The 27,675-nt window shown below is 40.9% G+C and overlaps 1 protein-coding gene across 1 annotated transcript; it reads right to left on the bottom strand.

The window, feature by feature from the left end:
• Nucleotides 1-186: 186 nt before the first annotated feature.
• TMEM165 (transmembrane protein 165) lies at nucleotides 187-27,675 on the bottom strand (the record flags this gene model as incomplete). The annotated part of the gene is made up of 6 exons (XM_080697427.1): nucleotides 187-263; nucleotides 940-1,045; nucleotides 5,505-5,687; nucleotides 6,768-6,943; nucleotides 12,165-12,390; nucleotides 27,469-27,675. The coding sequence occupies 6 exons, from the start codon at nucleotides 27,673-27,675 to the stop codon at nucleotides 187-189; spliced, it is 975 nt and encodes a 324-aa protein (XP_080553553.1).

A 27,675-nucleotide genomic window follows, 5' to 3' on the forward strand; every position in this document is an offset into this window, starting at 1 on the left:
AAGGTTTCTTTTAAAAAATCCATTTCATGAGTAGAATCAGTGATTATCTCTTTTGGACATAATACTTTCATTAAGGGTCAAATTCACAAATCAATGCTACAAAATACAGTATTTTCCATCACTTTTAGTTGTAATGTACACTATGTACAGAAAGGTAAGAGTTACCTATCTTATACTAAATACAGGTTAAAAACCAGAATCGGGACTTATAAATAAAGCAGAAAATGCAAACGCCAAAAAAACAACGCCTCCTATGATTGTCACTGGAAGAGAAAAGAAAAAAGTTAATTAAGGCAAAATTTTCCTATCCTGATACTTTGCAAGCAATATTATGAGGGAGCCAATGAAGTTGTGCTCATTCTTTCAATGTAGTAAACTAGTTCTGAAAACAACCCATTCACACAGCAGAGTAACTGGGCATGGCTGACTGAACAGTAACAAGCTGTGTTCTCTAGCATTGTTGTAGGCAGAATGGTAGTAACTAGCAGTGCTGACAAGCAATAGCAAAGCTACAGCTCTACATAAGCCCAGTCATAAGAGAATGTTCAGCAGCTTCTGACCAACACTATCTAATCTTTAGAGCTTAAGTATTTATAGCTGCATAGGAAATTTTCAGTAGAATCAATATATATGGTCTTTACCTATGATTCCAGTCTTAAGTCTACAAAACGACTTTTTACTGGGTCAGAAAATATGGTAATTAAAAAGCTATACAAATTCAATAATGTTTTAAGTGAATTTGCATTTTACTAAAGTCTACAACTATGGGGAAAGCAGTCTGAGTTTGCAGTAATAGGTGATATTTAGAGTGTTCTTATTTAAGTTCTTTCTTACAGGATACACCTGGCCTTTGTAATTAATTACTCCTTAAGAGACCCTATTTGTAATCTCTTGGTAATTCTAAAACATTAGGATAATTAAAAAAGAATAAAAACATACCAGTTCTAACAGAAATTTTTTGTGCTATCATTCTTCCTCCAATTACTGCCAATCCGGTGCACAAGCAGTGTCCCACTGTTCCACCCACTGCTACACCATAGGGATCCTGGAAGCAAAAGTTAACTAGCATGAAGCTGGTAGTTTGAAACCAAAGGTTGAAACTGCTACTTGAGAAAGGTAACTATTACAAAGCATGAACGACGGTAGTCAAGTTGTGTGTGTGGGGTACATAAACATTTTTAAAAATTCTGGTGTATTAAAACTACAGAAAGGCATAATAGCTGCTAGAAGGAATATATACCTTAGACCTAAACACAGTTTAAAAACTAGTATGGCTGTGCTTCATGAGAACAGAAACCCTGTTCCTTATTCTCCATGCTTTTAGCTCAGTGTTAAAAACTACTGATAAGTAAATACAAATTACAGGAGCAAGCTAGAGGCAAAAAGTGGGGGAAATCAGTGAAGAAAAGATCTTTTTCAGAAAAGATAGCCCTGAAAAATGAGCACAGATGGGTGTGGTGGTATATCCCTGTCAAACCAGTACTTGGGAGACTGACGGGATCACAGGTTCAAGGAGAGCCTCAGCAAGTAGTGAGACTGTTACAAAGTAAAATAGGGCTGGGGGTATAGCTCAGAGGTAGAATGCCCCTGGGCTCAGTCCCCAGTGCCACACACGCACACACAATGAGCAAGTGTTAGCAAAAGATTTGATTTTGTTTGGTGAGAGTCAGTGAGATTATCTGGCTTGACATGAAATTCTCTGGATCATGGTAAACACCAGTCTGATTAAAAACAGAGAAAGGGTTTGTGGGTGTGGACATAAGTTAAAAGTGAAGGCCGGCCCAGCGTGGTGGCGCACACTTTTAATCCCAGCACTTGGGAGGCTGATACAGGAGGATCACACAGGTTTGAAGCCAGCCTCAGCTACTTAGGCTTTCAGCAACTTAGACCCTGTTAAAGTATAAAATAGGTCTGGGAGTATATCTCAGAGGTAGAAAAGCCTCTGGGTTCCACCCCAGGTACCACACACACACACACACACACACAAGTGAAGGTCAAAAATCAGTTGAGCTTGATAGTGAATCAGTATGATCACCCTGAAAAGAAGGCTGTTGCTAAGCAACTCAAGGTGAAAAGGTAGCCAGGCAATTCACCTCCCAAGAGAACCATAGCAAGTACTGTCAATCGCTTACAGGGAGCTCAAAGCACCAACCAATATCCCTGGTGAGATCACCAAGAGTTCTTTGGGTTCAGTAAGCAGGAAACTAGAGCTGGTGTTTATTTCTGTCACAGCCAAGCCATCAGACTAGGAAGGAGAAGTGGCATTTGGAAGAGAAATGGAACTGAGGAAAGGGTTTGTCCCCCTAACGATGAGGGTGGCGTGGGGAAAATGTGCATGCTAAAAATGCTCACAAAATCAGGATGGGAGAAAGGCAAAGATTTAATTAAGTTGGGAGAGGTGGGGAAGACGGGGTCCAGAATCCCAGAATACAGGAGGAGGAAAGGGACTACCAGTTACAGGTGGGAATGAAAAAATGCATGGGTGTGCATGCCTGTAATCCAAATACTTGGGAGGCTAAGACAAGAGGATCACAGATTCAGGGCCAGTTCAGCAACACTGCATGGTCTTCCTCAACCTAATGAGACCCTGTTTCAAAATAAAAAAATAAAATCGCCAAGAGGCGATTTTATGATGCTCCTGGGTTAAATCCCAGGTACCACCAAAAAAATAATTCCTTGGAGAGAGGATTTTTCAGTCTTTGTTAATCTGTATACTGAATTAAAAAAAAAAAAAAAACGAGGGTATGTTATGGACAAGTTTATTTGAAACTTTTCCATTCCCCACCCCACCCCTTTCATTCCTAGTACTCATTAATATTAGTACCCATTAACATTTAAAGAAACTAGGATTCCATAAAATCCAACTTGGGAACATTAGATTACATTAGAAGCAGTAATAAGAGTTGCAGAGTAAAATGTATTAACTAGAGTACCACAAGGATTATACAAAACAGAGAAATATGAAGGGAACTAAAATAACTATTTCTGTCCTTTAAGAGTTCATCCCAGCTTTCTCCCTCAGTCACCCAGTCTGTCTGGGCCCCAGGTTATTCTTCTGTTGACCAATGTAAAGGCTGGAAAGAGGACCAGCTCTTTTTTTAGCTTACCATTCTAGCACTTGGTATTCTACAGCTAAGACTCAACCACCAAAGTGCTGGTGGTGTGCAGGTGGCTCACCCCGAGTGCTGTGTTAGGGGCAGTATGTTATGTGACGAAGGTCCACCCTCACTTCAGATGACACACAAAGAAGGTGGCACTTGCCATGCTGCCGGGATGCCGAGGACCAGTGTGCCTGTACGGATGGGAGCCAAGAGCCTCCCGAGTCCCTGTGGAACTGAAAAGCCTATAGGAGAACCAGCCCACATCTACCATGTGGCCACTTCAAATCCCAATTCTTATAAACTGAAAGTTGGTAAAAAGGGAAGTAATGAAGGATATAGGGCACAGCCAATAAAAAAGTTTGTTTTAAAGCTAGGTGTGGAGGCACATTCTTGTAATCCCAATACTTGGGAGGGTGAGAAGAGAATCACAGGTTCTCAGACAGTCTCACTAAGTGGCAGGCCCTCTGCAACTCAGTGAGACCTGTTTCAAAATAAAATAAAGAACAAAAAATAGGGCTGGGGGTGTAGCTGAGAGTTAGATTGCCCCAGGGTTCAATCCTCAGTACTGCCAAAAAAAAGTTTATTTTATAGGAATCATAAAAAAAATGCAGTTGCTGCTGGGCGTGGTGACGCACGCTTGTAATCCCAGCACTTGGGAGACTGAGACAGGAGGATTGCACAGGTTCAAAGCCAGCCTCAGCTACTTAGTGAGGCTCTCAGTAACTTAGTGAGACCCTGCTTCCAAATAAAATATAAAATAGGGCTGGAAGTAAAGCCTGGAGGTAGGGACTCCCCTGGGTTCCACCCCCAGAAGCAACCAAAAAAAAAAAAAATTGCACTTCCTCTTTATGATGTTTTTCCCTCCCTTCCCCAAACATACTGTTTTTGAGGCTTCTCTAACAGAAATAGCCTCTCCCAACTACCTTAGTCCTGGCCCTCACGATGCTTAATATTTTAAACTGCAATCTATGTTTAGAAACTTTTTCTTCTATGGTGGACATTTGCAAGGATTTAAAAACTTTTCATATAACAGTATAATTTGACACAAAAATAGATATTAGTTAAGATCAAGAAGAGCCTGAAAGGTAGCTGCAAACTCCATCCCAACAGATGCACCTCTCATAAAACATTACTGTTCCCCTATGAAGGGAGAAAGTATTGTAAATAGAAAATCAGTGTATTTTAAATAAATGGCGCTCAATAATCCCGAACAAGACGCAAAAGAAAGGGCGCCAGGGCAAACAGCCACTGTGGGTCTGCCCTTGTTCTGCTGTCAACCACCTTTGTTCCTCACTGGAGTTGCCCCATCAATCTGGGCCCCAGGTTATTTCTGTTCATCAATATAAAGGCTGGAAAGAAGATCTGAGGTCTCTTAGCCTACATTCTAGCACTTGGTATTCTATAGCTAAGACTTAACAAAATTTTCTATAGAGAAATAAACTACCCATGACAGTAGTACCCACAGATGAGAACTGTCAACATTTTGCTTTCTTTTAAAATTTCTCCATGTCAGCCAGGGAAGGTAGTGTGCACTTGTAATCTCGGAACTTGGAAGGCTGAGACAGGCAGGTTCATGGCCAGCCTCAGCAACTTAGGCCCTCTGCAACTTAATGAGACCCTGTTTCCAAATAAAAAATTAAACAGGGCTGGGGCAGAGGTAGTGTCCCTGGGTTCAAACACCATTACCACCAAAAAGAAAAAAAAAATTCTCATCATAAAAATGATGTCTCCTTTATTGGAAATCAGTCTTGCTTCTAAATTTACACTCAATTGCAATAAAGTTTATAAATATCCCATGGAACCCTTGTCTCTCAGTTGTTTCTTTAGTATAAGAACAGAAAAAGTTATATATTATAAAAACCCTTTGTTTTTTTACTTTTTTTCTTCTTTTGTGGTACTGTGGATTAAACCAGGTTCATTCTACATCCGAACTACACCTTCAAACCTATTTTGTTTTTTATTTGGAAACAGGGTCTCACTTAGTTGTTGAGACAGGCTGGCTTCAAATACTGGGGTTACACGTATGCACCACCACACCCAGCTAGCCTTTGGTATTTACTGCTAACCTGGCCTTCAATATTATACCAATTTGTATTCTCAACAAAGACACAAAAGATAAGTTCTGAGAAAGAAAGCCAATCAAGGCAAAACAAAGCTTTGCTTTGGCAAAATTTAGGGAAAAGGACTTGGCAAGATTAAAAAAAAGAGAGATCAATTAAATTTGGATACAAGAATTTCAGACCAAAAACAAAGTGGGATACTAATGTGAGGGTGTGGCAATATGGTTAAATGGGAAAGTCCAGCATGAGAAAGAATCCCTGAGCCACAACACTTTCCAGTGTTACCTGAGTGAAGTAACATGTTCAATTTTGATATAAAAAGTCTTCTCCCAATGTCACTTACCTCTCTAGCTGCCAGAACAATTGTAGTGAGTTGAGAGCGATCTCCCCATTCTGCTAAAAATGTTAATGTAAGAGCTTGTACAAAAATGGGTGAAATAAAATGCAGCCACTTTTTCTGAGGTATCGTTGTACTCGTACCCGTTTCAACATCTCCTGGTCCATTTAAGAGTTTGGTTCGTTGAAACTAAAACAAAAATGACATTAATACTAGGGATCAAACCAAAATAGCACAAAATAATCTTTCTCTTAAACGTGTTTAAATTACATGGCCTCCGTTCTCCTCTGAACCACTGATTATTACTACATTTTCAATTCTGTTCATCCTCAACAAGCTGAATCAAACAGCACTTATCAAAGCCGGGCGTGGTGGCGCACGCTTGTGATCCCAGTATTCCAGAGGCTGAGACCAGAGGATCACGGTTCGCAGACAGCTCAGCTACTTATTGAGGCCCTCTGCAACTCAGTGAGACCCTGTTTCAAAAATAAAGAATAAGAAATAGGGCAGAGGTTGTAGCTCGGACGTCGAATGCCCCTGGGTTCCATCCCCAAAACCACACACACAAAAAAACCCAGCATTTACCAATCACTATCCTAGATGCTATGGAAGAAACATATACATTATAAAATAGTTTCTGCTTTTCAGGAACTTATAGTCATCTAATGAAGGAACCTGCCATGTTCAGTATACATCCTTCTGCTTCCTTTCTTGTCACATTCACACTAACTCAGAACCGTCAGCTTTAAGAATGGAAGATAGCTGGGTGTGATGGCGCACACTTGTAATCCCAGTACTTAGGAGGCTGAGGCAGGAGGATCATGGGTTTAGAGACAGCCTCAGCTACTTAGGCCCTCTGAAAATGAGACCCTGCTTCAAAATAAAGAACTAAAGGGGCCGGGATGTAGCTCAGTGGCAAAACGCCTGCTTTGCAGGTGTGGCGCTCTGGGTTCGATCCCCGGTTCCAAAAAAAAAAAGAAAAAAAAAAAAAAGAACCCCTTTAAAAAAAAATAAGCTAAGAACAAAATAAAGAACTAAAAATAGGCCTGAGGGTATAGCTTACAAGTAGAATGCCCCAGGGTTCAATCCCTAGTACTGCAAAAAAGGAAAAAAAATTAAAAAAGGAAGATAAACAAGCTGTTTTTGTATAGCCCAGATATAACATACAGATGTAACCACCAAAAAAAAAACAACACCAAAACTCTGAATAGTGTTTATTCATCACTGAGGGCCTTTTTAGCCCAGAAATTTAACAGTGTGGCAACTTACTTCTTCATCTTTCTTCTTTAATTCTGCTTGAACTTCTTCCAGTTCCTCTTGACCCTCATCTGGGCTCATCTTTAAGCCTTCTCGAAGCATTCTAATGCCAAAAATGGCAAATAATGCAGTTGAAACATAGTATGTATACACCCTGGGGATGACTGTGGTGGCATAGCCAAACAAAACTGGAAGAAAATGCCAAGAGTGTATCTGGTAAATTAGTACTTATCACAACCAACCAAAGACAGTTAACTTCAAGAAATCATAAAGGACCACTGTTAAAGGAAAAATGGTTCCCATTAGAAATTTTTATCAATTAACCTTAAAAATTTCCATTTCTTGCCAGGCGTGGTGGCGCACGCTTGTAATCCCCGCGCTTGGGAGGCAGAGACAGGAGGATCGCACAGGTTCGAAGCCAGGCACGCATGCTGGCTTAGGAGACCCTGTTTCCAAATAAAAATGTAAAAATAGGTCTGGGAGTGCCTGGAGGTAGAAGGGCTTCTAGGAACCCCAGTACCACAAAAAAAAAAAAAAAAAAAAAAAAAAAAAAAAAATTTCCATTTCTTTTCCTTGACCAGTACTAAAACCTTAAGTCTAACCTAGCCCCTACCCAGGCTTACCAAGGCATCACTGGCCCAGTTGAAGATGGCATGTCTCACACAGGGACCTTACCTAAGATACTACTTTCCCTCGAGACCCATGTGGCCAGGGCCTGGCTCACCACCTATGTGGTGTAGGGCACAGCACTTAAGATAGGTTATCTCTGATGCTCTCTAAAGATCCCAAGGTTTTATAACCTGGAAGCCATACAACTTTCATATATAGGTGGTATTTCTTTATCGCAAATCTTTAAATTACAAACTATGGTGAAGAATCATGACAAGATTCTCACATAACACGATTCAAACTCTGCTCCTTTTTAACTATTTAAAATAAGTACATTTTATAAAAGAAAACTAAAAGTTCCATATAGCTCTTTATATACACATAAACAATACAGACATCTACTTTCTAGCTGTCCACTGAAAACCAAAGAAACAAAGCTATCTCAAGTAACAGAGACCACCTTCCAAACCCAGGTCTTGCCACTAAAAGTCTTAAGTTTTCTCAAGAAACGAGCAATTCGAGACTAGGTAGAGTAGGTACAAGATGAACCTGCAACATCTTGTTACACGGCAAAGTAAAGAAGGGGGAGGGATGATGGTGAAAGCTGCCAGGAGTGGAGCTGCACACCTGCAATCCCACCAGTACTTGGGAGGCTGGAGCAGGAGGATCACAAGTTGTTCAAGGCCAGCCTCAGGTATGTATTAAAATTCTGTTTCAAAATGTAAAAAGTAAAAATAAAAAAGTGGTGGGTGTACCTCAGAGGTAGTATGCCCCTGGATTCAATCTCCAGTTAAAAAAAAAAAAAGGAGAGAGAGATGGCAGCATATCACAAGGACACTGGATTAGGGACAGACAGCTTGAAGAGGCTCCCACTAGCCAAAACCTGAGACAATGTAATCATACAAACTGTTGGAAAAAGTAATTAAAAGAGTCTACTGATAGTAAACAGGCAAACAAATAGGAGAAAAAGAACACTTGCTTACAGTAGAATGCCAGAGCTCAGTGGTAAATGTGGGACAGATACTGGAATTAGAACATCATCAAAGAATCAAGCTAAATCCATAGGAAACTAAGATAAGGAGCATGGTATTTATACTGTCTTAATGTGTCTCCCTACAAACAGCATATTAGTCACAAGGGAAGCTAAAGAGAAATCTGGAGTGGGTAATCAAAATTAACAAACCAATGAAAGAAATGGACATTGTGTGCTTCCAGATGTGCTACATGAACAGAATATCAGCTATGTTTTATAGTCAAAATGTATAGTCTCAATTTATCATGAAAAAAATCAAAGATAAAGACAAAAAATGAGGAATATTTCATGAAGAATACAGGGACAATGAATTCTTCAAAAATTGATGTCATAGATCAAAAAAAGGCTATGGAAATATTTCTAATTATAAGTCTAAAAAGATAATAAGCATCAGGTATGGTGGGACATATTTGTAAGCAGAGCATGGTGATGCACACTTGTAATCCCAGCATTCAGGAGGCTGAGACCAAGGATTGCAGTTCGCGGGCAGCCTCAGCCACTTAGTGAGGTCCTCTGCAACGTAGTGAGACCCTATTTCAAAACAAAGAATAAAAAATAGGGTAGGGGGTATAACTCAAAGGTCAAATGCCCCTGAATTTCATCCCCAGACCCGCAAAAAAAAAAAAAAAAAAAAAGCTAAAACACACTTGTAATCCAAGTACTTAGGAGGTTCAGGGCTAGCCTCAGCAACTTAGTCAGACCCTATTTCAAAATAAAAGCATAAAATAGGGCTGAGAGTGTAGCTCAAAGTTAGAATTTCCCTGGGTTCAATCCCCAGTTCTGGGAGAAAAAAAAAAACAAAAAACTGCGGCCAGGTGTGGTAATACACACTTGTAATCCCAGCACTTAGGAGGCTGACACAGCAGGATTACAGGTTCATGGCCAGCTTCAGCAACAAGAATATTAGACCAGGTCCAGTGGCCCATGCCTATAAATCCCTGTTACTGAGGAGGCTGAGGCAGGAAGATCACAAGTTTAAGCCCAGCCTGGGCAACTTACACCCTGTTTTTTAAAAAGGATTGGGGAAGTAGCTCAGTGGTAAAGGGCTTGCCTAGCACTGTTAGGCCCTGGGTTTTACACACCCACAAACACTGCTAGTTCAACTGAAAAAAAAATGTACGGTATATTAAAGTACTATATATTTATCTCTATCCTATACTTATATAAATTAGGTTGTATATATGTATACATTATATACATATATATGTATATAGAGAGAATGGTATTTTGATAAATTTCAGGAAAACTTTCTTTTGTATACCTGATGGTTTCAAATTCTCTGCTTGTAGCAAAACTGAAAGAAGACCTTACTGATCAGTCTATCAGCAGAAAAATCATTAAAAATCTTTTCTTCTGAGCTGGGTGTGGCGGTTCATGCTTGTAATCCCAGCAATTGGGAGGCTGAGACTAAAGGATTGCGGTCCGTGGACAGCTTCAGGTACTTAGTGAGGCCCTTCGCAACTGAGACCGTTCTTCAAAAATAAAAAAGACTAAAAAATGGGGCTGGGGGAGTAGCTCAGAGGTACAATGCCCCTGAGTTCCATCCCCAGTACTGCAAAAAAAATTATTTTTGGTTTCATATAATTAATGCTTATGAAGTAATAAATCAAATATAAACACACACAGGGATTCCCTTACCATAATGTGAAAGGAGAGCTTAATAAAACAATAAACCAAAGGTCATTTCTCAGTTATTAACTACCTCCCAAATGTCCTTCAATAGGAAAATATGTAATTCTCTGTGGTTTCCTGGACTCTATGTCTAAAACATCAAATATAGATAAGCTTACCTGAACTGCAAAGAAAAAAAGCTAAATAAAGAGTAAAAGTCAAGATAAAACACCACTGAATAAATGACAAAGTAGTATGTATCTTGTCAGAATAGTTAAAATTTTCATTTAAAGCCAGGTAGTGATACATGCCTGTAAATCCCAGTACTTATAAGGCTAAGACAGGAGGATTGCAGGTTTGAATCCAGCCTCAGCAGCTTAGGGAAGCCCTTTGCAACTTAATGAGACCCTGTCTTCAAATACAAAATAAAACAGGGCTGGGGTATAGTTCAGAGGTAAAATGGCCATGGGTTCAATCACCAGTACTAAAAAAAAAAAAAAAAAAAAAATTATTTCTTTCATTTAGAAAAGTGCAAACTGGGCATGGTGGTGCACACTTGTAATCCCAGCATTTAGGAGGCTGAGATGGAAGGATCATGGTTCGCGGACAGCCTAAGCTACTTAGTGAGGCCCTTCACAACTCAGAGAGACCCTGTTTCAAAAAATAACAAGACTAAAAAATAGGGAAGGAATGTAGCTCAGAGGTAGAATGCCCCTTGGTTCCATCCCTAGTACTGCAAGAAAGAAAAGAAAAGAAAAGAAAAGAGAAAAGAAACAGAGAGAAAAGGAAAAGAAAGATGAAAGAAAGGAAAAGAAAGAGACAGACAGACAGCCGGCCAAACTACCAAACCAATGCACAAGTATCTTTGTTCGTAGCTGCACAATTCATCATTCTCAAACCATGGAACCAGCCGAGATGTCCATCAACAGATGAGTGGATTATAAAACTATGGGATATGAACACAATGGAATTTTACCCAGCCATAAAGGAGAACAAATTTATGGCATCTATAGGGAAATGTCACAAAAAATAAGAAATCAGCTGCTTTCCCTAATATGCAAAAACTAGGGAGAAATGGGTAACAGGAGGAACTCTAGATTAAAAAAAAGGGACCCTGCAGAGGAGCAATTAAGGTGACCTATCTGAGGAAATGAGAGGGGGGAAGATGGAAACTCTTTAAAGCTCATGATGTACTTTAAAAAACATAGCATAGTCAATCACTAAATCAAGCATGGGAAGGAGAGAAGGGAATGGGATGGGGATTGCCTAAGGGTTAACTGGGTGATGTGTGCATGTGTATCTCCACAAGTTTTTTATTCCATTAAGATGTATGACTACAATTCACCAATAAAAATATATTTATTTATTAATTTATTTATTTATTAATTTAATTTATTTTTTGGTGGTACTGGGGTTCCTGGAAGCCCTTCTACCTCCGGGATACACTCCCACGGGCTACACTCCCAGGCCTATTTTTTAACTTTTTTATGTGGAAACAGGGTCTCTTAAGCCAGCGAGGCTGGCTCTGAACCAGCATGATCCTCCTGTCTCCACCTCCCAAGTGCAGGAATTACAAGCGTGCGCCACCATGCCCGGCATAAAAATATATTATAAATAAATAAATAAATAAATAAATAAATAAATAAATAAATGTAGCTGCCATAAGAGTGGGCACCATGAGGTCTGACTGTGAGGCCTGGCGGGAGGAGGCAGAGCACTAAGGACTCCAGGAACAGCGGAGAATAAAGAGAAGTTCCTCTAACCACCCCCTGACCCCAGCCCCATAAATTTACCTGCTCTGGCCCGGGGTCAAGCCCACCAGTTGGAGAAATACATGACTGCTTTGCTCTCTCTCCTCCTGACACCACATAAAAAGCCCCTAGCCTGTAAGGAGGGGTGCTTCTGACCCTCATGGGTTCTGCCCCCCCCCCAATTAGCTGCTTCCTTACAGGTTTTACTCCAGAATAAAGTCTGTTCCTGCTGTCAAAAAAAAAAAAAAAAAAAGTGCAACCTGGCTTTAAAAAAAAAAATGCTCTTTACTAAATTATGAACCGTAAACCAAATTCCAGGATAACTAGATGAATGATTCAATGGCTTGGTGCCACACACATGCTTTCGCCTTCATTCAGCAAACACACTTGGGGAAACATACTCACCTGATAAGCAGGTCATCAAGGCCAAGGCCAGCATAGCACCAGCCAGCACAGTCAAGCGGTTGTAGCGCATGGCCATGATGGCCGCTATGAAGAATGTCTTATCACCCAGCTCAGATACAATAATAACTGATATGGCAGCGACGAATGCATGGATAAACCCCAAATTCGTTTGGGTAGCTGAGTCTTCTTTATTGGTATGAACTGGGACTGCTGCTGTAAATCCTTTCTGGAAAAAAAAATTATCAGTTACTTTCTAAAAAATCATTCAAAATTATTTTATTGTGTATATAAGATTCAATTTTTGTTTTTTGTCATGGTCATCACACTTTCTTACTGCCATCATTCTGAAAGCCACTAGCATTGACAGTCATCTCTGATGGTGCTGCTACAATGCAGACCTAGGTACAATTCTCCCAAACGTTTTAGAAGACCAGCTATGTCCATACATTAAAATTACCTTCTTTTCTTTTCTTTTTTTTTTTCTTTTTCCTTTTTTTTTTTTTTGGTAGTAATAGGCTTTCTGGAAGCCCTTCTACCTCCAGGCTACACTCCCAGACCTATTTCATATTTTTATTTGCAAACAGGGTCTCTTAAGCCAGAACAGCTGGCTTCGAATCTGCGCGATCCTCCTGTCTCCACCTCCCAAGTGCGGGGATTACAAGAGTGCACCGCCACACCCGGCAAAATTACCTTATTTTCCAAGTATGTGTTATACAGGATTTCATTCTTAGTTATGTCTCATTCAAATATTTATTAATAACTTGGGTAGAAGACCTAGGTATGTTTCTCAAACATTTAAATGGCATGAAGCTGAGAGAAATTTCACTGACACTTAAAGGACAAAGTAGGATCTAGAAAGTTCACGCAGGCTTAAGCAAGAGTTGACTCTAGCTATGACTAAATGCTTGGATGGTCTTACAATGAAGTCTAAAGCATCCTAGGAGGTGATGCGGCCATATAAAAAGACAAATCAGAATCTTGGTTAGTATTAATATGAAAATGTGATCCAGGCATGGTAGTACTTGTAATCCTGATGCTTCGGAGGCTGAGACAGGAGGATTGCAAGTTAATGGAGAGCCTCGGCAACATAGGGAGACTCTCAGAAACCTAGTGAGACCCTGTTTCACAACAAAAATTTTAAAAAGGGCTGGGGGTATAGCTCAGAAGTAGAATGCCCTCAAGTTCAATTCCCCAAGACATTAAAAAAAAAAAAAAGACAAAGCTCCGAAAGGACAGTAAGCCCTTTTTTCTTTACATATTTAAGCACTGTGCAGTAAGAGCTGGTGACAAGCCTAACAGTATTGTGTGCTGCTCAGTCCTTCCCCAAAGTATATCCATAGTTCTGAGACCCCATCCTTTAAAGAAAGAAGACGGCAAGAGATTCTAAAACCGGGACTGACAAGCTATTGCTAGGGCCAACTCCAACCTGTTTGAGCAAGCAATGCTTTTTTACATACTTAAGACTTTGTTAAAAAAAAAAAAAAAAGTAGAAAAAAAAGAGGGAGGGAAAGAAAGAGATGTGAGGAGATAAGAGGAATAAAGGAAGGAGAGAGAAAGAAGTAAAAAATTATACAACAGAGATCTGATGTAGCCAGTACAGAAGTGACCTGCAAAACCTAAAATATTTACTGTCTTGTTCATTACTAATTTGCTGACTCAGGCTCTAAGACAAGCTCATGAGCAGCCAGGAACAACAAGATAGCACAATGCAATCATGGGAAGGTGTGTATGTGAGTCTCTCTACTCATTTTGGTCCCAATAGGAAAAACTAAAAAGGTACAGGTAAAAGGTTTTAGGTTAATAACTTACAGGAAATGGACTACACAGGGCAACTCACGTGGATGTGGTAATGTTTGGAGATGTTTCTGGTTTTCATAACTAAAGAGGAACTACTGAGACCTACGGGGTGGAAGCAAAGATACTGCTAAGCTACTACAATACACAGGACAGCCCCACACACACCAAGAATTATCTGCCAAGGTATCAAGAGTCCCCAAGTTGGGAAACACTGGGCTAGTACGTCACTTCTAGAGGCCTCTTCTGATCCTAATAGCTCATTTTAATTTTTTTAAACCTATCAATGTCTAGAAACTTAAGATATGAAAGGAAACCTGAGACTGCAAGTCACTTTGGACAGGGTAAAAACACAAACAGCATATTTTACAAAGGCCCTGGTCAGAGATGTCAGAGAAAGGGGTGCAACACTAAATTTTTGGTGTGCCTGTCATTCCTTAACACATGATTTACACTTGGCATACACAGGACAGACCAGAAAAACTGAAGCATTACTGAGACTAGACCTCCGAGCTAAAAGTTGGGGAAATTTAACACCGGAGCAGTTCCTTTCAACCTTGGCAGTAAGCTCTTGAGCAAGCCACTTGAGGGCTTCTAGGTTCTCTACATCATCATTTTCACTCTACCTATGCTCCTTTAAAAATGAGGTTCCTTTCTCTTCTGATATCCAATGAGCAGTAAGCATCCTAAAGACAAAGATGTTTCAACTAGACCCTCCTTAACACATTTTTCTGCTAGATAATTTTTTGTTGTTGTTGTTCAGTACTAGGAATTGAACCCAGGGGCATTCCACCAACAAGCTATACCCTTAGCACTATTTTTTATTCTATATTTGGAAACAGAATGTCACTAAGTTGCAGAGAGCCTCACAAATGGATACTTTTTAAAAAAAAATTTATTGATGCATTATAGTCATACATCTTAATGGGATGCAAGATGTTGGAGTTATACATGCACACATCACCCAATTAGCACTTTCCCAGTTCCCACCCCATTCCCTCCCCACCTCATTCCTTCTCATGTTTGGCTTAGTGATTGATATGTGTGTTCAATTATATTATGTGCATTAGAGAATTTCCCTCTTCCCCCCTCCCACCCCTGTTAGGTTGCCTTATTTGCTCATCTATATAATCTTATAGGAAGAAATTTATTGTAAAATTTAAGAATCTGAAATCCAGAAAAAATTTCAAGGATAACTATATACCAGTTATGACTAATTAGTTCCAAACTAAAAAAGAAAACGTGTACTTTTTAAGTCAAGCCATAATAGTGATCAAAACTACTTATTTCGGGTTTTATAATTTCCAGCCATACAAACCCGACTAAATTATTTAGTCTCTGTTCCTCTATAAAATACAGAAGATAAAATAAAACTTGCCTTGAGAATACAACAAATATATATAGCTGGATGCAGTGGTGTACTCATGTAATCCCAGTACTTGGGAGGCTAAGACAGGAGGATCACAGGCTTGAGACCAGTGTGTGCTAACTTAGCAGGACTCTTGTTTCAAAATAAAAAGATTTTTTAAAAAGGCTGGGGTGTAGCTTGGTGGTAGAACCCTGGGTTCAATCCCCAGTACCACCAAAAAGACAAAAAGATCCAACAAAGCTACGTTTTCCTAAAACCTCCCTATTCTAGAGAACACAAGAATTCTCAATTTATAGCTTTTGTTACATACTGAGCCAGCCCTGAGTGGCCAAAATCCTCCTGTTAAATAATCAACCATGGTGATAAAAAGGGAAAAGTATCAGGGCACTGTAAAAATAGATTTTTAAAAACTAAAATATTAACAGGATCAGAAAAAATGATGAGTCCCCACCTGCTTATCGCTCACTACATGCAAGGCTCACTTCCTTTGTCTACTCCACCTTCACAGTGACAGAGAACAGTCGCTAAATTCATAGGCTCTGGACTCAAGACTGACTGGATTTACTTCCCAGGCTTTACTGTGTGACCTTGAGCCAGGAGGTACACTTTCCTGTGACTCAAGTTCATCTGTAAAATAAGATAACTATGTCTCATGGGACTCTCGTGAGGTCTAATGAATAAAGTCCTTAGGACAGAGCCAGTAAAAAGCAGCACTCAGTTTCTGTAGCACCACATACAACATGGCCAGCTTATTAATCTTCGTGACATCAATTATTTCATGTCGCCTCACAGCTTAAGAAACTGTAGGGACCTTCTTATACTTAGAAAATAAAGTCTCAATACTTCTCTGATAACTATCCAATACTTCCCACTTAGTAACTCCCCAGTTCCCAAGGTGAACTTTATGCTCCACTCCATCTGGATGGATGGGCGAAGCCAGAGTCACACTGCTTAACAGGAAACCATGAAAGCCACAAAAAAGGGCCAGGTGATGTAAATTTATATTTACTGATAGCCACATTTTAAAACAAAAAATAGGTTGGGCCTGGCACATAGGTCTGTAATCCCAAAACTCATGAAATTATTTTTGGTAATACTTTACCTAATACATCTAAAATACTATTTAAATGATAAGTAACATTTTAAAATTACTAATAAAATATTTTAAGTCTCTTTTTTTATACTGTCTTTAAACTCCAGTGCATGCTTGCTCACCACTCACAGGACTGGGTGGCGCCCTGAAAGCACCCAAGCTTCTGCTGACCACAAGCCTCAAGGGACACAGTCCTATCTTACCCTCCTCATTATCTGCCTAGTCATCGAGATTCCTCAAGCTCCCACTCAAGTACAACTTCTTGAGCAAGACCTAACTCCAGCTCTTGAACTCCTGCCCCCTTAAAATAAAACTGAATGCACACTATATGCAATAAGTCATGGCACAAACATGTCAGCATGTCTTCAGCAATAACTCTACAAAACACTCAGCAACTTAGTGAGAACTTCTTTCAAAATAAAATAAAAATAGGGCTGGGGCTGTGGCTTAGAGATAGACCACTACTGGGTTCAGTCACTACTGGAGAGTACCAAAAACAAAACACAACAAAAATAGGAATGCTCAGGGAATGGACAAGGTGGTGCACACCTATAAACTCAACTACTCCAAAGGACTGAGGATCATGTTCAGGGTGATCCAGGGCTGCTTAGTGAGTCTCTGTTTTAAAATAAGATAAAGAAGGCTGAAGATGTAGCACCGTGGTAAAGTGCCCCTGGGTTCAATCCTAAGTACCACAAAAGAAGCACTCAGGAGTGTATTACAAACATGTATAAATGTAAAGCTATTAATCATAATAAAAAAAAAAGACAAAATAGCTGGGCGTGGTAATGCATGTCTGTACTTCCAGTATTTGGGAGGCTGAGACAGGAGGACTGTGATTCGCGGACAGCATCAATCACTTGGTGAGGCCCTTTTCAATTCATTTAGACCCTGTTTTAAATTAAAGAATAAAAAATCAGGGCTGGCTGTGTAGCTTGGGAGGTAGAATGCCCCTGGGTTCCATCCCAGTACCACAAAAGTAGTAAAATAAAAAATAAAAAAGAATTAAAAAATTAGGGCTAGGGGTGTGGCTTGGGAGGTTGAATCCCCCTGGTACTATCCCTAGTAACTAAAAAAAATAAAATAAAAATTATTTACAAAAACAGTCAGTGGTCAACTACAGTTTGCTGACCTCTAAACTTTAATACAAGAGAAGAAAAAAAGGTGTACTTCTCACTTTACATTCTTCTCCACCTTCTGGATTTTTTTTTATCAACCACACAATTATAGATACCTGCCATGCACCACATCAAAAACCCCATAATCCAGCCGGGCGTGATGGCACACGCTTGTAATCCCCGCACTTGGGAGGCAGAGACAGGAGGATTGCGCAGGTTCGAAGCCAGCCGCATGCACTGGCTTAGGAGACCCTGTTTCCAAATAAAAATGTAAAAATAGGTCTGGGAGTGTAGCCCGGAGGCAGAAGGGCTTCCAGGAACCCCAGTACCTCCCCCCCACACACACACAAAAAAAACCCCATAATCCAACCACTTCAGTTCTAGGAGATCAATTCCTTGCAGGCCATTGCTGACCTCATCAGGCAGGTTAACCTTGCTCATTCACTACCTGATAATATGGGAGAATACCTGTAGGGCAACCTTTGACCAATAGAGGAAGCTGGGTGTGAGATTCATTTCCCCTCAGAGGGATCCAGTACTAGTACTAATCGCTTCTGACTTGAATGAGTAGTACAGTATATACAAGCACCTCCTTTCCTGCACTGGCAATGAGGAAGAATGCAGGCAGGTTGAGACCAGGCAGCAAACTATCTGATGAATAGTTGGGCAAAATGAGGGATAAATTGGACCTCGGTTGAAAATTCTCTATATTTATGGCCTAATATTGGGGCAGGAAGGAAGCCCTTAAAAGTTTTTTAATTATAAGACAACCACAATTCAGGCACTACAAGTAATAAGAGTGGAGAATACCAGCTACAAGATCAATGAATTACGAGGTCAGCTGCATAAGGCCAATGTTGAGAACAAACTAGAGAAGGAAAAATATATGCACATAATAGAAAGGAGGAAAATCCATAGGCTTTAAAAGCTGAGGAGATACAACCAGGGATGGCTGTGAGATTTTTTTGCCTGGTTTACAAAAATATTACTACTTCTAAAAGGTATGTAGCTAGATGTGGTTGTCCACACCTGGAATCTCAGTATTTGGGAGGCTGAGACAGGAGGAACACAGGTTCTAGGACAGCCTCAGCAACACAGCAAGACCCTGTTTCAAAACAAACAAAACAAAATTTAAAAAGGGCTGGGCGATGTAGCTCAAAAGGTAAAATACCCCTGGGGATCAATCTCTAATACCAAAAATTAATTAATTAAAAGTATATTAAAATAAGGAGTTTGGTTTCACACACGTCCAATTTGAGGTCACAAGACTCATTTCCAGTGAAGGGTTCCAAGAGGTCCTCAGAAGTGAGTCTCCAGAGATTAGGACAGGACGGCCTCAAGGTAAGCATCGGGTTGCTAGAGGGTAGACTAGCTAGAGCTCTGCAGGTAGATGCAATTTCCAAGAAAGAAGTAGAGGAAAAAGGCTTAAAAAAAATGAACCTTTTAGATGAAACCTGAGCTCTATTGTTCAGCAGACATGGAAAGAACAAAGCAGACTTACAATGCCCTTCCCGAGCTACTGTGTCTCCAGGTTAGTCACACGGAAGGGGAGCCTGGAGTGGTGATAAAGCCAGTAATCTCAGTACCTTGGAGGCTGAGACAGGAGGATTGCAGGTTCCAGGCCAGCCTCAGCAACTGAGAAAGACCTTCAGCAACCTATTTAAAAAAAAAAAAATGCTGGGGTGTGCTCGGAGGTAAAATGCCCCAGGTGCAACCCCAGAATCTTACAGGCAAGTGGAAGCACATGCAGGTTAACATTTTAGCTTTAACTACAGCATTAGGTCCTGTCTTTCAAAGTGCATGAAGACTCTAGCTTGACTCCCAACCACACTTTAAGACTACATCTCCTGCCACTCCCATTTCTCTAGCAGCTCCCGCCCGTCACCATGGACTTGACCTGTCTTGTCATTTCTTCTCCTGGGCACTTCTCTATTATCACTGTGAGCTTGCCTATACTTTAATACTTCAGAGGTAATAGAGTTATATCATTTCTCTGGGTTTCAAAAAAGTAGAGTTCCTAGCCGGGCTTGGTGGCGCACACTTGTAATCTCAGCATTTGGGAGGCTGAAACCGGAGGATCACAGTTCACGGACAGCCTCAGCTACTTAGTGAGGCCCTCTGCAACTTAATTAGACCCTGTTTCAAAATAAAAAAAAATAAAAAATAGGGCAGGGGGTATAGCTCGTAGGTCAAATGCCTCTGGGTTCCAACCCAGACCCGCAAAAAAAAAAAAAAAAAAAAAAAGTAGGGTTCCCAAGTTACTGTCTCACCATATTGACAAGATATTCATTTAGGAACGTGAATCCAAAAACCACATCTCCTATTTCAAATATGGAAATTCTAGGAAAATCATTTCCAGAATTTTGTTTCTGAATTATCTGGAAACTTCATGCTCTATTTAAAATGCCAAATCTAAACAGAAATATTTAAATAATTTTTTGTGGCTTAGCTTTACCATCTAAACTATGTATGAACTAACTAGATTATTGAGGAATTTAAATAAAACTATACACGCATAGTCTTATCTTTATATAGATAATGCCTAAATGTTCATTTTTAAAGGCATATTAGCCAGGCATGGTGGCACACGCTTGTAATCCCCACGCTTGGGAGGTAGAGACAGTAGGATCGCACTGGTTCAAAGCCAGCCGTGCTGGCTTAAGAGACCCTGTTTCAAAAAAAAAAAAAAAATAGGTCTGGGAGTGTAGCCCGGAGGTAGAAGGGTTTCCAGGAACCCCAGTACCACCAAAAAAAAAAAAAAAAAGAAAAGCATAAAGATTTTTCAGAAACTGTAAAAATAGACACAAAAAATATACATGTGACTTGAACAATTACACTATAAATAAACCCAGTTTCCAAAGTCTCTCTTAACATTTGGGGGGCTGAGACAGGAGGATCACAGTTCACAGACAGCCTCAGCTACTTCGTGAGGCCCTCTGCAACTCAGCGAGACCCTGTTTCAAAATAAAGAATAAAAGCTGGGTGTGGTGGTGCACACTTGTAATCCCCGCGCTTGGGAGGCGGAGACAGGAGGATGGTGCAGGTTCGAAGCCAGTCATGCTGGCTTAAGAGACCGTTTCCAAATATTAAAAAAAAGTATAAAATAGGTCTGGGAATGTAGCCTGGAGGTAGAAGGGCTTCCAGGAACCCAAGTACCAGCAATAATAATGATAATGATAATGATAATAATAATAATAATAATGATGAATAAAAAAGAGGGCTGCGGGTGTCGCTTGGAGGTAGGTTCAATGACAGCCTCAACAAGTAGTGAGACGCTCATTAACCTAGTGAGATTCTGTTTCAAAATAAAAATAAAATAGGGTTTGGGGCGCAGCTCAAAGGTAGAATGCCTCTGAGCTCAATCTCCAGTATCACAATAAATAAATAAATAAATGCAATACTTTAGCCAGGTGTACTGGTACATGCCTGTACAGTATTTAGGAGGCTGAAACAGGAGGATAGCAGGTTCCTGGCCAGCCTCCACAACTGGTACTAAGTGAGGCCTTCCACAACTTAGTGAGAAACTGTTTCAAAATAAAGAATAAATAATAGGGCTAGGGGTATAGCTTGGAGGTAGAATGTCTCTGGGTTCAATACCTAGTACTGGAAATTAAAAACAAGGTTGTTTTTGTTTTGTAGTATCAGATATTGAAACAAGGCATAGTATCACTGAGATACATCCTATCCAGTTATTTTTTATTTTGAGGTAGTCTCACTTAAGGTTGCCAATGTTGGCCTTAATTTGCAATCCTCAGCCTCTGGAGTAGCTGGGATTACATGTATGGCTTGATTTTCTTTAATGAATTATTTTAATGATAGAATACTACCAAATAAATTCAGTAATATAACAAGCATTTCATTCAGAGAAGGTAATTATGAGTAAATAAGAGTCATCATGGGAATAGCCTCAATCTTAGCTTTAAATCAAAGAGCTTGATCCCAGCATTCAGGGGCGGAGACCGGAGAATCCTGGTTTGCGGACAGCCTCAGCTACTCACAATTCAGTGAGACCCTGTTTCAAAACTAAAAAGACAAAAAATAGGACTGAGGGTGTAGCTCAGAGGTACAATGCCCCTGAGTTCCATCCCTGGTACTGAAAAGAAAAAAGAAAAAAAAAAAAGATAGAGGTTGGACTGGATGGAGTAGCATTGCAACTTAATAAAAATAACTTTAAAAAAAGGCTTAAAGGATTCTATGGAAGGTGTTACCACAGTTAAAAAAAAAAAAAAAAAAAACAGAAGAAATGCCAAGAAACGGTTAAGTAAAAATATAAAAACAAGGACCTGTACTGGGTTAGAGAGTAGAATTTTATAGTTTTATCTATTGGTCTACTATCAAAATGGTTCTCCTTTGGACTTTGAAATATGCAGTAAATGATAAATTACCTTTATTAAATCTACCTGATATCTCCCAACTAAAAGTATTTATGCTTCTTGTATGTATACTCTACCCAGTGAAGGAATAAGAAAACAACAACAGAAAAAAACTAAGTCGTTACTAGAAATTTAAGCTATATAAAAGGAAGAATCCAAACAATCAATAGTACTTTTTCTCATGGATTTATAAACCGAGCTTTATTCATCACTGTGAATTCAGAGTGAATTCCTCCAACTTTTTTTTAACCTGAAAAAAATATACTCAATGTAGAAAACCCACGTTAGAATTTCAGCCACCTTGATTTAAAGCACCCTGTAGATGTGACTGGCTGTTTATAATGTGTCTTCCACCTGAATGCCTACCTTTGAAGAAGGGATTCCTTCCCCCTCCACTTTCAGAAGTCCACTCTCACAGTGATATATAAAGGTTCAATTTAAATATGTGCAGGTGAAGAGCACATCAACTGAACATGGATATTCAGCAATGTGAGCCCTTGTTTATATGACTCTTAAACTGGACTTTGATCATTCCTTACCTCCATCAGGTAGATAAAAACCACAAATGACATTTTTATTACATAGCTTAGAAAACATATAATATAAGAAAAAAAATCAACATACTGTAGATAAAGGAAAAAATACTTGAACCATATTAAAAAAATTACACGAACCTGGCAATAATGGCACAACCTTGTAATGCCAGTACTTGGGAGGCTGAGACAGGAGGATTGCAGGTTCGCAGCCAGCCTTCACAACTTGTGAGGCCCTATACAACTTAGCAAGATCCTGTTTCAAAATAAAGGACAAAACAGGCCTGGAGGTGTATGTAGCATAGAGGTAGAATGCCTCTGGGTTCAATCCCCAATACTGCAAAAAAAAAAAAAAAAATTACATGAAAATATAATTAAAACAACATGTTTATAATCCCAGCATTTGGGAGGCTGAGACAAGAGGATCATGGTTTGAGGATAGCCTCAACTACTTTTGAGGCCTTCTGCAACTCAATGAGACCCTGTTTCAAAATAAAGAATAAAAATAGGGCTGGGGGTGTAGCTCAGAGGTAGAATGCCCCTGGGTTCTATCTCCAGTACTGCAATCAATCAATCAATCAATCAATCAATAAATAAATAAATAAAACAAGACACTTATAGTCTGCTATAACATTATAACATGTAAGAAATTAGAACAAGCCTGAATTAGTGCATGCCTATAATCTCAGTACTTGGGAGGCTGAGACAGGAGGATCAAAAGTCCAAGGTCAGTCTTAGCAACTCAGCAAGACCCCGTTTCAAATTAAAAATTCAAAAGGACTGGGGGTACAGCTCATAATTAGAATGTCCCTTGGTTCAATCCACAGTACAAAAAAAAAAAAGGAGAAAAAGAAAAAAAATAACAAATTTCCAACTTAAAAAAAAAGCCAAGAACATATGAAAATATTGAAGGGAAAATTTTTATTATATTGTACCTGTCCCTCCTACCACATCCCTAGTTTTAAAGACAAGGATCCTTAAGACCAGTTAAATGTGGTCACCAGGCACTGTTTCTACCACCATGGCCTTTATTTTGCATAGCTAGATTTTTCCCATCTTCCTAAATAGTTATTGTTTTAAAACAAACTTCTGATACTCAGTTGTCAGCAGGTAAATGATGAACACTAAAGTTCATGAATCAGCATTTCAGTTCCATTTCAGAAGTAGATGTGAGGTCACCTGGGCCAGGCAGTGTCAGGCCTGGTGGCTGCCCCGCCCCTGTCCTCCAGCTAGGGAGGTAGCGTGGACACAGGGAAGAGGCTGGGAAGCCAACTTCCCACTTCCCCTCACCAGTGAGCTGGAGACCTTGGCTTCTCATCATAGTAAATGACTCAGTTCTTGTACACCTCTGACCTGACTACACATCTCTGTTTTCACAGGACATTAACCCTTGACTTCAAATGCTTCTCATCTTTTATTTTTAACTTCATAAGGCCCCCAGAATTAACAACTACATAATCAGCTGAAACGACATTTCTAAACCAATCTATTAATGGATATAACTACATTTCAAGCAGATGACAAATATCCAGTTTTTCTTAATCTTATCTAGTGGATCCTCTAGCAACTACACACATACACACACACACACACACACACACACACACACACACACACCACCACCACCACCACCACCACCACCACCACCACCACCACCACCACCACCACCACCACCACACCACACCACACCATACCACACAGCATATACTTTTTTTGGTGATAGTGGTACTGGGGATTGCAGGGGAATTCAACCTTTGAGCTAAGCCTCCAGACCTCTTTATATTTGTTTTGTGGTACTGGAGACCAAACCCAGGGTCATTCGACCTCTAAGCTACACCTCCAACACTATTTTTTATTCCTTATTTTGAAATAATGTCTCACTAAGTTGCGGAGAGGCTGGCCATGAACCTGCGATCCTCCTGTCTCCTGTCTTGGCCTTCCAAGTATTGGGATTACAAGCTGTCTTTTTTTTTTTAACAGGGTCTCACTAAATTGCTGAGGGTTTTCACTAAGTTTTTTTTTTTTTTTTTTTTTTTGGTGGTACTGGGGTTCCTCAAAGCCCTTCTACCTCTGGGCTATACTCCCACGGGCTACACTCCCAGACCTATTTGTTGTTGTTGTTGTTGTTGTTGTTGTTGTTTTTGGTGGTACTGGGTTCCTGGAAGCCCTTCTACCTCCGGGCTACACTCCCAGACCTATTTTTTTACATTTTTTATTTGGAAACAGGGTCTCCTAAGCCAGTGTGCGCGGCTGGCTTCAAACCTGCGCAATCCTCCTGTCTCTGCCTCCCAAGCGCGGGGATTACAAGCGTGCGCCACCACGCCCGGCCCAGACCTATTTTTTAATACTTTTTTATGTGGAAACACGGTCTCTTAAGCCAGCGTGGCTGGCTTCGAACCTGCGCCATCCTACTGTCTCCGCCTCCCAAGCGCGGGGATTACAAGCGTGTGCCACCACACCCGGCTTCACTAAGTTTTTGAGGCTGACCTTGAGCCTGTGATCCTCCTGTCTCAGCCTCCCAAGTACAGGGATTACAGGTATGTACCACCATGCCTGGCTTGGACATATACCATTAAAAATAGTTTCCTAGCCAGGCATAGTGGCACACGCTTGTAATCCCAGTACTTGGGAGGCTGAGACAGGAGAATCCAGATTGCAGCCAGCCTCAGCAGCTTAGTGAGGCCCTGTTTCAAAATAAAGAATATGCCAGGCATGATGGTGCATGCTTGTAATCCCCGCACTTGGGAGGCTGAGACAGGAGGATCACAAAGGTTTGAAGCCAGCCTCAGCTACTTAGTGAGGCTCTCAGCAACTTAGTGAGATCCTGTTTCCAAATAAAATATAAAATAGGTCTGGGAGTATAGCTTGGAGGTAGAAAAGTCTCTGGGTTCCACCCCCAGTACCAATAAAAAATAAAATAAAGAATAAAAAACAGGCTGGGGGTGCAGCTCAAAGGTAGAATTCCTCTGGGCTCAATCCCCAGCAAAACAGACAGACACACACACACACACACACACACACACACACACACACTAGCTTCTTTCTGGGTGAGTTCATTTTACAGGCAGTTTTTCCATTAAAAGCATTTAATAACTCATAGAAACTTGAGATGCAGATACTTCAATTCACTCCTAGAAAATACTTAGTAAGTGCCAAAAATAGGCTAAGTCTTATGGAAGAAACCCATGAGTAAGATGTATCTATCCTCTCATGACACTACCCGACTAGCAGGAGCAGATGAAATGTGCACACAAATTATGAGAATCCAAGACAACAGGATGCAAGTATAAACACAGAAACAAAATGTTAAAGCATCCCAAAAGAGGAAAAGGAAAGCCCAGCCTCAGAATCAAAAACCTACATCAGCACAATATCCAATCAACCATTAAAATCCATTAATTAAATAAATGGGTTAAAAAAGCTATAGTATGATGAAATGTATTCTAAGAACACCTGATAAGACTCAAAGATCTGGACTCATTCAAAGCTCGGTTTCCCCATCCATGAACAGGAAAAGGCACCTGCTCGACCTGCTTATTGGGCAGCTCTGAGGATGAAATCAGCTCACAGAATCTTAACTTCCCAGTAACCTCAAATTTCCTCATAGGTGGCCAGTTATTCCGCTTCTTCCTGAGTACTTCCATGTAAGAAGAATTACATTATTTCTCAAGATTAATTAGTACATTTGGGACATCTCTAATTCTTAGAAAGTTCTTTCTATATGAAACTAAAATCAGCCTCTCAGAAATTTCCAGCCTCAGGTAATACACAGAAAAACAAAGCAAAAGACTGGAAAGGCCAAATGAAATGAATAAATGAAGTCACTTTATTCAAAGGAGAGAGAAGTCACTTTTAACCAGGAAATTTTAGGGCAGGCTCCACCAAGAATAGGTATCCGCTGGTTTTTTAAGGTGGGAAGGGTCCTGCCTGACCAACTGGCTTCATGATCTGAGCCTTTTTTTAGGGAGGTCTTTTGTTGTGAGAAATGAGCATGGCATGTCTCGGAGTTCCTGAAGCACGTGTCTTTTAGAGTATAACATACGCGCAAAGGAGTGATGACTAAAAACCTAGGGTTTGTTTCATTTAGAAACCTGAATATCCATCCTATTAAGAGGCCTGGACTGAAATTAGTAGGCAGGAGTAATTCGCTCAAGATCTCTGAGGACGGAATTCTTAAAAGAAGATTAGGTGGAGAGCGGCTGGATGTGTAGATTGGGTAGAGGTGGGAGGCTGAACATGCAGAGGAGGGAAGAGGTGGCCCTCCCTGGGAGGTAGTAGGTTGACCTACTACCAAAGTAGAAATGTAGGAAGTAAAAATGGCAAGGGAGCCCAAGACAGAGGAAATTTTTTGAGAGCTGCCAAGTGACTAAGACACCGATTAAGAATTTATAAGTGAAGGCCAAACAAAATACAGGATTCTGGTTTACTTAGAAATTTAGCTTCGGCATCCCACACGGTCACAGCACTCTGCACTGTCAAAAACTGACTATTCCTCGGCGCTCCTCAGAGCTACTTTCTCCAAGCCAAAACACGTTTTTTAAAAGTGAGAGTCGCGGTTCATAATCCATATGTATTTGGCAAAAACCACAGGCTGTGACAAGCTGGATTGCGGTAAGCAGTTTTGGATACTGCTGCCTTCCAAACAACGAAATGGCCGATGTGATTATCCTGGGTGAACTAAGAGAGGAAAAAGAAAAAAAAAAAAAAAAGTCTCTCAGTCGCCCTCTGCTAAAAACTTTCTCCTTGGGCTCCGTCTTTCCAGGATGATACACACTGATCCCTAAGTCCCCGACTTTTCCCGAGCAGCATCCAGGTCCTCGGGAACTTAAGGTTCGGGGTGGGCTCACTGCGGGGCTCTCCTCTCCCTTCCCCCACTAGCAGCCGGGCGAGGCCGGGCCTCGCGGGGAGCGCGGCTCCGCCGATCGCCTTCCTCCCGCGAGCAGGGCGGGCTGCCCTCCCCCCGGCGCCCGGGGCGGCGCTGCGGAGCCGGTACCCGAGCGGCCGCCCCACCCCGGCCGGCTCACCTCGGCCCGGGCGGGCTCGGGCCCCTGCGCGGCCGCGGGCTGCGGCTGCAGCTGCTGCGCGGGCGCGGGCGGCTCCTGGTTCCGGTGGCTGAGGTCTTCGTCGGGGCCGGCGCGGACCCCGGCCGGGGCCCAGAGCAGCGGAGCCAGCAGGAGCAGGAGCAGCGGGGGCGCCGATGCGCGGCCGCTCCCCCGGGCCGCGGCCGCCAT

The sequence above is a fragment of the Muscardinus avellanarius genome (assembly GCF_963383645.1).
Source record: "Muscardinus avellanarius genome assembly, chromosome: 6".
NCBI classification, from domain to species: Eukaryota; Metazoa; Chordata; class Mammalia; order Rodentia; family Gliridae; genus Muscardinus; species Muscardinus avellanarius.